Source organism: Prionailurus viverrinus, chromosome B3 (genome assembly GCF_022837055.1).
Source record: "Prionailurus viverrinus isolate Anna chromosome B3, UM_Priviv_1.0, whole genome shotgun sequence".
Classification (NCBI taxonomy): Eukaryota; Metazoa; Chordata; class Mammalia; order Carnivora; family Felidae; genus Prionailurus; species Prionailurus viverrinus.
The window spans coordinates 98,403,276-98,417,301 of NC_062566.1; the positions used below are offsets into that span (position 1 = coordinate 98,403,276).

The 14,026-nt window shown below is 37.9% G+C and overlaps 1 protein-coding gene across 2 annotated transcripts in view; it reads right to left on the reverse strand.

Annotated features, from left to right (window-relative positions):
• Positions 1-14,026, reverse strand: part of ATG14 (autophagy related 14) — an 80,679-nt gene that overhangs the window by 60,815 nt on the left and 5,838 nt on the right. For both annotated transcript variants that reach the window (XR_007152954.1, XM_047862528.1), the window contains exons 2-4: positions 6,208-6,270; positions 4,823-4,865; positions 2,350-2,431 (exon numbers count right to left, since the gene is read on the reverse strand). Coding sequence is in view for 1 of the 2 variants with exons in the window: in XM_047862528.1 (XP_047718484.1) it covers positions 2,350-2,431; positions 4,823-4,865; positions 6,208-6,270 (188 nt within the window). In the remaining variant the exon portion in view is untranslated. The remainder of the gene's footprint in view (positions 1-2,349; positions 2,432-4,822; positions 4,866-6,207; positions 6,271-14,026) is intronic.

The following is a 14,026-nucleotide window of genomic DNA, read 5'->3' on the forward strand; positions in this document are numbered from 1 at the left end:
CTAATCTGCACTAGTGCAGACTCAGCACTCAAGAGTTTCACTTGTCCTTCTCTCCATGCCATCTCCCCTAAACATAAAAGCACTGTGATGCTCTTTCTGTCATCTACTCTTGGTTGTTTGGATAAGGAAGTCTGTAGCACAGATCAACTCAACCTTCATTCAAGGTTCGTATATATGTATGTATATATATAAAATGTCTGTATTATTCTGTATCATGACACATAAAATCAAAAGATTCCAGAGAAATATTCATCAGGCTCTATAGTTTAGAACATATAACCTTTTCTGAATATTTGTGGTATTTCAACAACAAAGTTAAAAAAAATATACTATCTACTGGGTAGCAAGCTCTTAATCTGTGAACTTGAGACCATGCATAGTTTCTGGAATCCATTAACTTCCTTAAAACTGTTTGCAAAATTTTCTGAGTCTCATCTGTGGTTCCCAACACTGGTAGGTTCAGCAGTACCACCCAGAGCAGGGCTACTCAAGAGTCGGCCTATGGATCTGGGCCCATCAGTAAACTTCTACCAGCCAGACAAGAGAAGTACAGAAATACAGAGTAAGTTTAGCCTACAGATACTGCCTATCTCACGTAGCAATATGCCAGTGCTATGATATCCAAGTGTCCAATCATGCTTCCAGTATTTTATTGTTTTATAAAAGTACTGGTGTCAGTTTATGACAGATTAGACACCACAGAGGAAAAAACTGGTCTTTTACTCCAGACAGTTTGTGAACCACTGACGCAGTCCCCACGCATGAGATTTCAATTTCTCACGCCCAGGGTGGGCCCTAGGGCTCTCTCTCGACCTCACAAGGGTCACCAGGTGACTCCGATGGCTTGCTAGGGAGAGAACCCACTGTTACAGGGTCCACTGCTTTTATTTAATGTTTTCCTTTTTAAAGCCCTTACTCCGACACGTGATGGAAAAATGTGACAGGCACATGTGGAAAAGTAAGACATGATCACAGTTAAAAGCGAAGACAGTCTAGCCAGAAAGCTTTGTTGCCTGTCAGCCCATGTTGAAGTTCTGAGTGTGACGTGCCACAGGGCTGAAAAGAATGGTAACTGGTATTCCTCTCCTCCCTCTTCACCCTCTCCTTCAACAGAATCCACACCAACCTCCTCATAATCCTTCTCGAGGGCCTCAGAAAACTCTCCTTCCTCCATGCCCTCACCCCTATACCAGTGAACAAAGGCATGCTGTGCCTACACCAGGCCAAACTCATGGTCCAGCTGAGCCCAGGCCTCCTGTTGCTCAGCATATGCACAGTTTGCTGTACTGTGGCCACGTCTCCATCAGGTACCACAGTAGGAGGCAGGCCCACTGCGTTTAGTACCAAATCTTCTCTGTGGCGATTTTGTTTTGGGGAGTTAGAATCTGTTAAAATCAGCTGATCAAAGTCTTAAACTCGCTCATTAGGGAAACGCACAAACTCAGTAACTCCAGCAATTTCAGGGGGCTCACAGATGCCTGGCGGCAAACCCCTGGTGTGAGCATCACGGAAGGCTGCGGAAAGAGGATGAACCAATGTTAAGTCACGAGTCTCTACACTGCTCCTGAACCAGGGCCTCTGGAGATGCATGTGGAGCTCAGTGGGTCACCGGCTGTCCACATGCTCAGCACCTCTTCACCAGGCTGCCTGCCATTCTAGCCTAGTAACCCTGTGAAACGCCACAGGAGCACCTTAGTAGGACATTTTCAAAGGAAGCTTTTACTCTGTTACATACCACTATAAAATACTTGCTTCTGAACACAACGAGCAGACAAGAAAGGGATTCATGAGGTATGATGGTGACTCACTCTGAACTTTAAACACTGATTTTCAAAAATACATGTAATGTTTCTAAGGATACAAGATTTCTAAGAGGGCTCTCCAAAATTTTGACAACCATCTATGATAAAGTATGATATATGCAAATATAATGTAAGATTAATACAGATTAAAATGTGTATGAGACTCACTCATGGAGAAAAGCCAATATTCTGTGCTTCTGGAATGAACTAATAATTATAACTGAGTACCAAGCTTCCTGTTAGCAAAGGCAAATGTAAAATACATATTCCTTAATTTTCTTAACTGAGAGAAGTAGTGTATTCAAAGTAGTTTTATACATACATATACATGTATATATATAATATCTCTTTGAAAATATATAAATATATTTATTTATTTAAAATCCTTACAGAAATGTTTTACAAGAGGAGGAAGGCAAGCAGGAAACCTTTCCAGGTTGCTATTGCCTTCCCCCCTCCTCTCTCTCTCTCTCTCTAGCTTATTAATCCAACAAAATTCCACACTGGCGCTTTATTAGGTCTAGAAGAAGAGGGGCAAATTACTTACTTATCTTCATTTCTTCATTTCCTTTACATATTGTTTGTTTTAGCTGTTCAATCCTCATCTTGCAGGACATTATTTTCCATCTCTTAAAAAAATATATATACAATAAATATCACAAATGTTGGTCTCTTATGATGAATATGATTATCTACCCAGGATCATTATTATTTTGAAGCATATCTTAGAAAACACAATGAAGAAAAGACCAGTATAATTATACTTATTATAACTTTTGTAACTAACAATGGTGGATTACAAAACAGAACAAAATGTCATTCTGTAGGAAATTAAGACAAAGAAATTCACATAGTTTTTTTTTAATTTAAATCCGAGTTAGTTAACATATAGTGTAATAATGATTTCAGGAATAGAATTTAGTGATTCATCACTTACATATGACACCCAGTGCTCATCCCAACTGCCCTCCTTAATGCTCATCGCCCATTTAGTAGTCCATGCCCCACACCACCCCAAGACCCCACCAGCAACCCTCAGTTTGTTCTCTGTATTTAAGAGTCTCTTATGGTTTGCCTCCCTCTCTCACATAGTTCTTTTATGTGTTAATGAGCACAGAGAAAAATGGTGAAGGATATTCTCAGGATATTCTCTTAACCTGCTCAGTCCAATATATAGCTAGTGATCCCATGTGGCTATTTAAAAGTAATTTGGAATTACATAAAATAAAATTCAGTTCCTACTCACCACCACCCACATGTCAAATGTTCAACACCACATGTGGCTACCATATTGGTGAGTATAGATACAGACAGACCACAGAAGATTCCACTACTACACTGCTTGAAACTCTTTATGCTATTCCCTGAGGAGACCATTAACATCACTGTATTATCTCACTAATACAATAAGAAACTATTACTTGCAAAATAATAAAAAACTCAATAAAAACAGAAGTTTTTTTCCCCTAAGGTGAATAAAAGATCAGTAAAAATGCAACCTGGTAGTCAGTTAAAAAAATATGATTATCTGTTCTGTAAACGTGGATAATTCCAAGCTTAAAACAGCATTCAAATGTTTATGGTGTTTAACACTGGTCTTAATCCTGATGGTATAAGAGGTAGAGCAGACTGCAGAGACAGTCCAGCTGGCGAAGTGCTAACCTCTCTGCTGGACAGACATTTGAAAACAGACTCATGGGGACTGATGGATGGATTGAGAGATGAAATAGCAATGAGATGTCCTCACTTTTATAGGGTATTAGTCTTTAAGAACCAGTACTGAAGTTTTTGATAGAAAAACTAGAAAACAGTACAGGGAATTTAGAAACATGGAAATGGGATTCTTTATAAATAGCCTTTAACGATCTTTTTCTATACGACATACTTTGTTTCTATAACAGAGCATAAGAATTCACTTATATCACATATATTATTCAAGTTATTACTGAAAAATTATGAGTGGTGCTTATTGTGAAAAAAAGTAAACATCACAGAAGAGAAAAAATAAAATGATCGTTAGCTTGACTCCTTCCCATTCTTCAAGGGTAATCTCAAAGTTTAATACGTATCTTTTCAGATTTTTTTTAGAGTATATTTGTATTTAAAACACATACACAGATGGAATCATACTTTACTCTAGCCTTTTTGTTTGCTCTTTCATTAAAGAATTTATCCTGGACATCATTCCGTATCAACACATATGGATTGATCACATTCTTTTTTAACAACTACACGGTATCCATTATTTATCTTATCCTGTCTGATGAGCATTTAAGTTATTTATGGATTACTACCCATGCAGTAGTCAATCAGCTTCTCTATCCATTAATCCCTGTATTCACGCATTTGTTTTAGGAGGAAAATTGCTAAATACCACATGTGTAATAAAAAACAAAAAACAAAAACAAAACCCAAACCACCAACTTATCCTCCAAACAAATATGTCAATGTATATATTCTCACCAACACTGAGTAAAAGTGTTATTAATCAAACTCCCTATTTTCATATGTTGTACTCATTTTGTCCCAGTTTATGTTCATTTTGCTCAGGGTCTCCAACACACAGAACTTTTAAACTTTTATGTAGTCTGTCAAAATGTTTTCCTTTATGGCTTATAAAGGCCTGCTTATCTGCAGAGTACATAAATACTCTCCCATATTTTCTTTTAATATTTTTAGGAGTTTACTTTTCACACTTAATCAGCAATCCATGTAGGGAGTGTATATTTACAATGAGTAAGTTTTTTTCAAAAAGGACAGTTTATGGTTCTTGTATTCCTATGTCAATACCAGACTTGATACTTATCCTTTATAATGGCTCTAAAATTAACTGCCAATATTCGGTGTTTGGTATCTAGATAAAATATGTGAGGGCCCACACTACAAATATATTCAAATAGAAGACTGCCAAAAATGATCAAAATAAATTTAAATTCAAAATGAATTTTTAAGCACTACCAACTTAAAAGCATGTAACCTCACATAGAAAGAGTATTCTTTAAATACTTCTTACAGCTTACCAACTGATCTGTTATCCATTTTCCTTCCATAGCTTTTAACACCCTGTACAAAGAAAAGACAATAATAAATTTTGTAAAGTTCCAAAATGTAAAATCAATGTGTTTTTAAAGTAACTTCTTCAAAATGGCTGGAAATACCAAAGTGGAACTTGGGCATTTAAAAATGTTTTCCAAATTCCCCATTCTCTAATTTTTTTCGTCACCTCCTTCTTTCTGTGCTTTAAAAAAAATTTTTTTTTAAGTTTATTTATTTTGAGAGAGACAGAGAGAGTACAACTGGGGGAGGGGCAGAGAAAGAGGGAGAATCTCAAGCAGGCTCCAAGCTGTTAGCACAGAGCCCATGTGGAGCTTGAACTCATGAAACTGTAAGATCATAACTGGAGCTGAAATCAAGAGTTCGGATGCTTAACTGACTGAGCCACCCAGGTGCCTCACTTTTTACACTTTTAATACTGCCCAGAACGTTTCTGTAAACATTCATAGTAAATTTCCATAACAACCAGAGCCTCTGTCCTCAGTCATAATCAATCATTTCCATCAGTCATAATTATTAATAACAGTTGCAAGAGTATTCATGATATAAAATGTGGATGTTCAGTTTCTAAAGAAACGGCACAACCTGACATCTGTACAAATCTGTTCTGTGGGGTGAAAGGTTCTATGGAAGAAACAGAAGTTCCTGTGATTAAGTTAGAGAAATGACTTAAATAAATCTAAGCAGGTTTCTGTCAGGTGGGGAGTCTCAGAAGATTTAATCTGCTTAAAAATGTGTTCATCAGACCTGGGGTGCATCTGGAGGAAAGCGACTGGGTCAGTTTGGGACAGAAGATTCTACAAGACGATTCTCAAATCCAGAGAGTAGGAGATTCATCAGGGGTGCATGTTAATAACTCAGATTCCAGCGCCTTCCCCCACTCCACACCCAGTGAGTCAGAGTATCTGAGGATAGGATTCCAAGAATCTGCATTTTTAAGGTAGTAACATTAGCTAATGCATGTAGATGATATGCAGACCACAATTTGCAAAAACGGTGATCCTGAAGAAGAAAGATAAATGGAAGGGGTGATGCCCTATAGGACACTTATTTGCCTACTGTTCTGGACCCATTTGCCCCACATCAATTATTAGGGCCAGGGATTTGATTCATCCGTCTAGTCACTGAGTGCCTACTGTGTACCAGGCACTGGGTCTGATCCCAATATTTTCTAGGAACTTGATAATCTCTCCTATTTTGCTTCTTCCATTTGCACTGCTCTTCCATACTTTGAAATTGTATCCTTACTTCAGCAAGTGAGCAATCCATATATCTGCATACCACAGCACTGAATTAAACCACAGGGTGACAAGAGAACCTCCACACATGGAAAAACAAAAGGGAAACTCACTCTTTTTGAAATTCTTCTTGCTTGCTCTTAAGTTGGTTTAACCTTTCTTTCTTGTCTATAAACCTGTAAGAAAAAAATGTATTGTCTTATTTAAAATGTTCATTCTTTAAATTTTTATTTTATTTTTATTTTTTATTTTAGAGACAGAGAGCTCACGCACAGGGGAGGGAGGGGGGAGAGAGAGGGAGAGAGAGGGAGAGGGAGAGAGAGAGGGAGAGGGAGAGAGAGAGAGAGAGAGAGGGGGAGAGAGGGAGAGGGAGAGAGAGAGGGAGAGGGAGAGAGAGGGAGAGAGGGAGGGAGAGAGGGAGGGAGGGGGGAGAGAGAGAGAGAGAGAGAGAGAGAGAGAGAGAGAGAGAGAGAGAGAGAGAGAGAGAATATCCAGAGTAGGCTCCAAGCTCAGTGCAGAGATGGACACAGGGCTTGGTCTCATGACCCTGGGGATCATGACCTGAGCTGAAATCAAGAGTTGGATGTTCAACCAAGTGAGCCACCAAGGCACCCCTTAAATATTCATTCTTTTCAGTTCAGTGAGATTTTGCAAACCCCTGAGAGCCAATCATTTCTGCAGAGTCATTTGGAGATGTCACAGTCCTGAAAGTAAGTACACATCTTCTCAGTCGGGTGCACACACAGCTGCTTATGCCATTTGCTCATTTCCAAACTAAGTTCAAATTCTCAGCTTTAAAATTCTTTCATGGGAAGGGCATCTGAGTGGCTCAGTCAGTTAAGCATCCAACTTGGGCTCAGGTCATGATTTCGAGGTTCTTGAGTTCGAGCCCCATATTGGGCTTGGGATTCTCTCTCTCTCTGCCCCTCTCCCACTGTGCATGCAAAATAAATAAGTCAACCTTAAAAATAAAGATAAATAGGGGTGCCTGGGTGGCTCAGTTGGTTAAGCGTCTGACTTTGGCTCAGGTCATGATCTCATGGTTGGTGGGTTCGAGCCCTGCATCGGGCTCTGTGCTGACAGCTTCAGATTCTATGTCTCCCTCTGCTCCTCCCCCACTTGTGCTCTCTCAAAAGATAAATAAATGTTAAAAAAAATTTTTTTTTAATAAAGATAAATAAAATTCTTTCATGGGTTTAGGGGTGCCTGGCTGGCTCAGTCAGTAAAGTTCTTTCACGGGTTTATAAAATATGTCTAGAAGCCCCACCCCAAAGGTTAAATTATCTTCTAAAACAGGCACATCAGAGCACTACAGTGAATGTGAATTCAAGGAAACTAAGGCTTCTAATATAAACATGATTTTAATTATTTAGCTTAATTCAATCCTGCTCTCACCTATAAATTGGTTCCTTATAATTTTTAAAGTGTAACGTTTTTTCCTTACTAATTTTATTGCCAGTCATTATGGGCTAACAAGTTACTTAGAACAAGTTATCAAAAGGAAGGGATATCACACTGCAGTTCATTTTCTCTGTCAGTCTTCCACCCTTATCATTTTCTTCCTGCTCCCTTATTTGGAGTTTAGCTTGCTCCCCCTCTTTTTTCTTTTCTTTTCTTTGAAGTTTAAGGTAGAAACTTAGATCAATTTATATCAATTTTAAGCCTCTCTTTTTAATATGACCATATAAAGTCATATTTAGTTAAACCCCCAAAGTTAAAGTATTTTTTAAAGTTTTTAAATTTACTTATTTTGAGAGGGGGAGGGAGGGAAGGAAAGGGAGGGAGAGGGAGAGGGGGAGGGGGAGGGAGAGAAAATGAATCCCAAGCAGGCTCTGCACTGTCAGCATGGAGCCCAATGTGGGTCTCGAACTCATGAACCATGATAACATGCATGACCTGAGCTGAAACCAAGAGTTGGATGCTTAACCAACTGAATCACCCAGGCACCCTAACCCCCAAATTATTGATAGGGTATATTTTCATCATCATTTAGTTTGGAATTGCTAATTTTCCATAAATTCCCTCCTTGACCTGTAAGTTATTTAGAAGTATATTGCTTAATTTCCAGATATGTGAGCTTTTCTAGGTAACTTATTGTTTTCTGTTTTTTTGATGTGGTCACAGAATATACTCTATAAGATTTCAATCTTTTGATTTGAGAGGGTCTTATGGCCTTGTATCTGGTATGCCCTGGTGTAAAGTTCCCTGTGCACCTGAAAGAATATGTATCTATAGCTGTTGGATACAGTGTTCTATAAAGGTCAACCAGCTGAAGGTGACTAACAGTGTCATTCAGATCTTCTAGATCTGTGCTATTCACTAAAGTAGTCACCAGTCACATGTGCTACAGAAAAGCTAAAATGTGCCTTGCTGCATTATAAGGATCTGGGTTAAAAAAAAAAAAAATCATAGGACTAACATCACACAACCAATTTTTAAACAAGTTAACAGTGGCTATTTTCAAAGAAAAAAAAAAAACAATGATAATGCTATATGCTATAGTAAGTAACATAGTATGGAGTCCAAGATTAGGCTTTTGGCTGTCTCCCAAATTCCTAGCCTAAATGAAAACAACAGAATAGTAACAGCCCCAGAAATCTCTTTCCTTAAAATCATCCTGGTTAAAAGGAGTCTGAAATATCATTTCTACTTCAAAATGGAAGGGATTGATACACAAATGGATAAAGGCAATGTGGTAAATATACGTGATGAAGTATTATTCCCCTGTAAAAAAAGAGTAAGACCTTGCCATTTGGGACAACATGGATAGACCTAGAGGGAATTATGCTAAGTGAAAAAAGTCAGACACAGAAAGACAAATACCGTATGATTTCACTTATATGGAGAATCTAGAAAACAAAACAGACAAGAAAATACTTAAATACTGATTACTAACTGGTGGTTGCCATAGGGGAGGTGGGTCGGGGTGGAGGGGAAAAATAAAGGGGATTAAGAGGGACAAACTTCCCATTATGAAATAAATAAGTCATGGAGATGAAAAGTACATAGTCAATGACGTAATAACATTGTATGGTGTGACAGATGGTGACTACACTTACAGCGATGAGCACTGAGTAATGAATAGAAGTGTCAAATCAGTATGTTGTACACCTGAAACTAATACAACATTGCATGTTAATTATACTTCAATTTTAAAAAGAGAAAAAAGGGATAAAAAATTCTAATTATGACCCTACCATTTAATGAAAATGTAGTCACTGAAAATGTAAAATATATGTTAAGAGAGCAAATCAAGTAATTTTATACATTTGTATGACTAAATTAAAATCAAAAAAATTCAGTTCTTCAGTTGTACTAACCATATTTCAATAGCCACATACAGCTGCTGGCTAGCCTACTTGACGGGAAACATACAAAACATCATCGCAGAAAGTTGTACCAAGAGCACTGCAATGGCGAGTAAGGTAGTAGTTACTACTAGACTTGAAACAGTACTAGAACACTCCAAAACCAGTATGGAATCTAGACAAACCCATAGATTCACCAGTTAATTTATCAGGCATCTAGTCTGTGTCTGCAACTTACAGCAAAGCATCTTCCAGAATATTAAGAAATCTAATTACATAGATTACTGTGTATTCTTGGACACATTATTGACATATGCTTCCATTTCCATGTATCAAAAATGAGAAACTAATGGTATTTACTTCTACCTCACTGAGGCTACGTGCTGATTCATGTCCTAATAACCTGAAGATGACAAATTTACAAGACTCATCAGACCAGGCAAACAAATGACTGACATGGAGGATGAAATCTTGCTTTTAGAGACTATAAAAGTTCTTCTTTCAGATCTGTTGTAAAAATGCCACTTGGCACTAAAACAAATTGGGAAGACAAACAACCGTGCCCAGCCTTATATTGAGCTGGTTCTCTTGGGCTTTGTTAAAAACAAACTTAAAATGTAAATATGCAGTTGCCAGCAGGAATAATAAACAAAAGATAACAACAATTCCTACCGTATCAAACACTTCTGAGTCATGTTATTCTTCAGGAAGGAAATTAAAAATAGGTGGTGTTAACAAAGCTAAACAGTGGAGTGGATGAGATCAAGGAATGTGGCCAGGTCAGCATTTCAACTGCTCATCTGCACACTCATCCGTTCTCTGCATTCTCCATCACACCACTGATGGAAAGATAAAAAAAATCCACTCCACAATTTTGTGCTCTCTCAATCTGGTTTCCAAGAGGTAGAAAGATTCATACAATCATCACACTCAACTAGATTTAAGGATACATGTTTTACCAAAGAAGGGGGGAAGAAGGAAATGTTTTATGTACTGCCTTTCAAGGAGGGCTGATCACGTAAAATATCTGGTCTTTTTCCAGGTCAGAACATACACACTAATTTCAATCTTTAACAAACACACAGAATCTCACTGAGTGGACATCCTATCGTTTATTCATATGAACTCCTACTCATGAACATGGGCATCATTTCAGAATTTTCACTCTTTATCAGTAATGTTATAAGTGAATATCCTAGTGCACAAATCTTTAAAAGCTTTTATTTCTCAGAAATTCCTATAAATAAAATAAACTGCTGGGTCAAATACTTACATGCTAAATTCTGGCAGTTGGCTTTAAATTTCCTCGCAATCATTTCATATAATTTACAACCCCACCAACAGGGAGTAACAGAACCTGTTTTAACTCACTCTCTCCAAAGACTGCACATTTCTTTTTACTCTTTACTAAATTAATCAGCCTCCTACCCCTTCCCCCAAAGATAGTTCATAATTCATTTATTTGTCTTTCTTTATTTCACTATTAGAAATGTTGGAATGCCTTTTCCTTATTGACTACTTACTTCTCTTTTATTGTTCCCCTATGTCTTTTGTTCATTTTTCTAATAGCTTTTTTAAGGGCTATTAGGGAAATTAGCCATTTTTCTTTCCAACATCATGACATTATTTTTTCTCAATTTGCTTTCTGCCTACTTATGTTTCTGCTTTAGAGAACTTTCCAAACTTTTACACAGATACATTTAGCAATTATTTTGATGTCGAATGACTCTAGTTTTGTGTTGTTTTCTGAAAGGAGTCTGCCAGTGAACCTGTAACATGCACCAGGGCTTTTACAACATTATTTGTTATATTTTCTCTCCCAATTTAAAAATACCTTGTATATTATTTACCAAATTCCTCCAAAACTTAAGAGTTGTTTTTTTCCCTAAAAAAGCACTTCCTTAAATGGACTTCGTCTCCTAAATTCTTCCATACTTTTGCAACGATGATCTTTTTCCCCCATTAACAAAGTACTCCCTTAAACTGACTTTCAAACAGTCCCCCTGCAACAGAGAGTGATGAGAATTAGGAGCCCGTGGTCACACAGCACCCGGGTGGTACCAGAGTTGGCACATGGCCCAGTTTGGGGCATTACGCCTGTCTGGGCTAACCTGGGGATGGGTTAGAGCCGGCCCTGCGAAGGGAAGGAAGGCATTAAAAGCAAAGGAAATGTTGCTGTTTCACAAGGCAAAGAGCTACTTTATCCGCACCAATGCATCTCAACACAGCAGGTAGGATAACAGGGTTAGGAGTGTGCTGCTGCTGAGGCATCAGTCAAGAGTGTGAGCCCCGTCACTCCACGCTGTTCCAGGGCCACAGACCATCATGGGCGACTGAGTGGATCTATTCACAGGCTGGACTATTCACACAAACCTGCTTCATACCACGAGAAAACAGCACCAGGGCATGTACTCTATCACGGATCCATATTATTAATTCTATTAATTCTAGGTGATAACATCCTCATAACACCCATAACTTAGAGTACTATGTCCTAAGCATATCCTTTCCTACAATAACTCTAATCCCTCCATCTGCCTGCCCAGTGCTTACCCTCATCCTAGAGATCTTTGTGCCTAAGAATATGGCAACAGAAAAGTCTGAGAAATACTAATGAATTTTGAGAAAGGCAAATAATAATAACCTTTCAAATATGGAGTTGAGAGACTTAAAAAATATTAAACCCTTTGAACCAGCTACTGCAGTTCAAAGAAATAGAGATGAGATGAATATTTATGTTTGAAGGTACCAATCACAAAATCAGTCATAACAGCAAAAATTGGACACAATGTTAATGTTCAATAGGAGAATGATTTATTAAATGATACTATACTGCCATGCAGGACATTGTAACATTTTTGAGGACAAGACATGAGCATGTGTTTTAGGAGATGTTGGGGGCGGGGGGGGGGGGGGGGGAGGCACAACACACTATGTACACATGTTATGATTCCAAATGAAAAAACGTATTAAGCACGCACGTGTGTGCATGCACGCACACACACACACACACAAGGCTGGAAGGAGATACAACAAATTATTAACAGAGATGTGGGAATACAGATAAAGTCTTTCCTTCTTTAGGTATTTCTGTACTTTATAAGTTTTCTACAATAATCACATGTACATCTATAATCAGAAAAAAAAAGATGCTAATCAAATTTCTCATGCTCCTTCTTAGAGGATCACATACACCATAAAAATATATACATATTCCCCTAAAAGTACCTAAATTCTTAGGTCTCCTGAGACAGATTATAGTCCTTGGGTTCCTTAAATCTAAAAGGGAAAATGAGCATGAATAGCTTTTAGGTCACTGGTGGGGAAGACTCCCTATCTCTGATTTGGACATTAGGTTTGTTACAAGAATTAATAATTTCTGGCTCTAGAAATAAGGCAGTGAGGCTTCCCAGGCAAAAGTGAGAGAGCACAGCCTGTGCCTGGGAAAGAGAACACAGCAATCTCCCTTATACAAGTAGAGATTGTTGAAGAACTAAATACTTCTTCAATTAAAATACTAACCAGTAAGAATTACTAGTCACCAAATTTTTTTCCTTAAATTCTTTAGGCATACAAGGGTATGATGTTTACTGACAAATGTAATATGAAAAAACAAAACAAAACAAAACAAAACAAGATGTGGTCCAGATCAGGACGGTTCTTTTATGTTAGAATATGAGAAAATACAGTAAAAATATACTCCGCTAGAGGGAATGAAGGCTAAGTCATTAAAAGAAAATAGAAACGAAACCACGGTTTAGTTTCCTCACTTGTAAAATGGGAATAAAGCTTACCCCACTTGGTTGCAAGGGTTAAATAAGATAAATGCGAACATAAGGTACAACTTATTAGCATGTAATGCATGTTAGTTTCCCTTTTCTTCACTGCAATGAGTGATTTTGTACTTAATCTTACTAATGTATTAAAATAAACTACATATATAAAAATATAGTTCAGATCTGGAAGTGAGTTTAAGAACTAGCATAGCCCAGGAGTAAGATACAAATACTCTGAATTGCCTCATGTTGAAAATAGGTTAATAACTCATGGGTCTGCGATAGGGAACAAACGAGATTATGTGAAAGCCTTTTATAAATTCTAAAAGGCATAACGAAAGAGCAGCCATTGACACTGACAGAAAACAGAAGTTGTATTTTCTCAGCAGACCCACAGACGTTGGCACAAATACAATTAATAAGCTGCATGGGATGGGAGTTGAGACCCTTTCTGAAGGACATAAACAGCAGTAAGGTTGATAAACTCGTATCTAAAGATGGAGTGTTTAGCCACCCGTAGAGCTTTTGTTCTGCTAAGAAGGTATACAAACGTGGGTGCAGAAATGAATTCTCAAGACAGCAGATTCTTTTTTTTTTAAGTTTATTTATTTATTTAGAGGGAGAGAGCATGCATGCACGTGTAAATGAGGGAGGAGCAGAGTGAGAGGAGAAAGAGAATCCCAAGCAGGCTCCATGCTGCCAGTGCAGAGCCCAACATGGGTTTCAATTTCACAACCATGAGATCATGACCTGAGAGAAACCAAGAGTCGGACACTTAACTGACTGAGCCACCCAGGTGCCCCCTTCGAGACAGATTTTTTTTAATGTTTATTTTTGAGAGAACACAA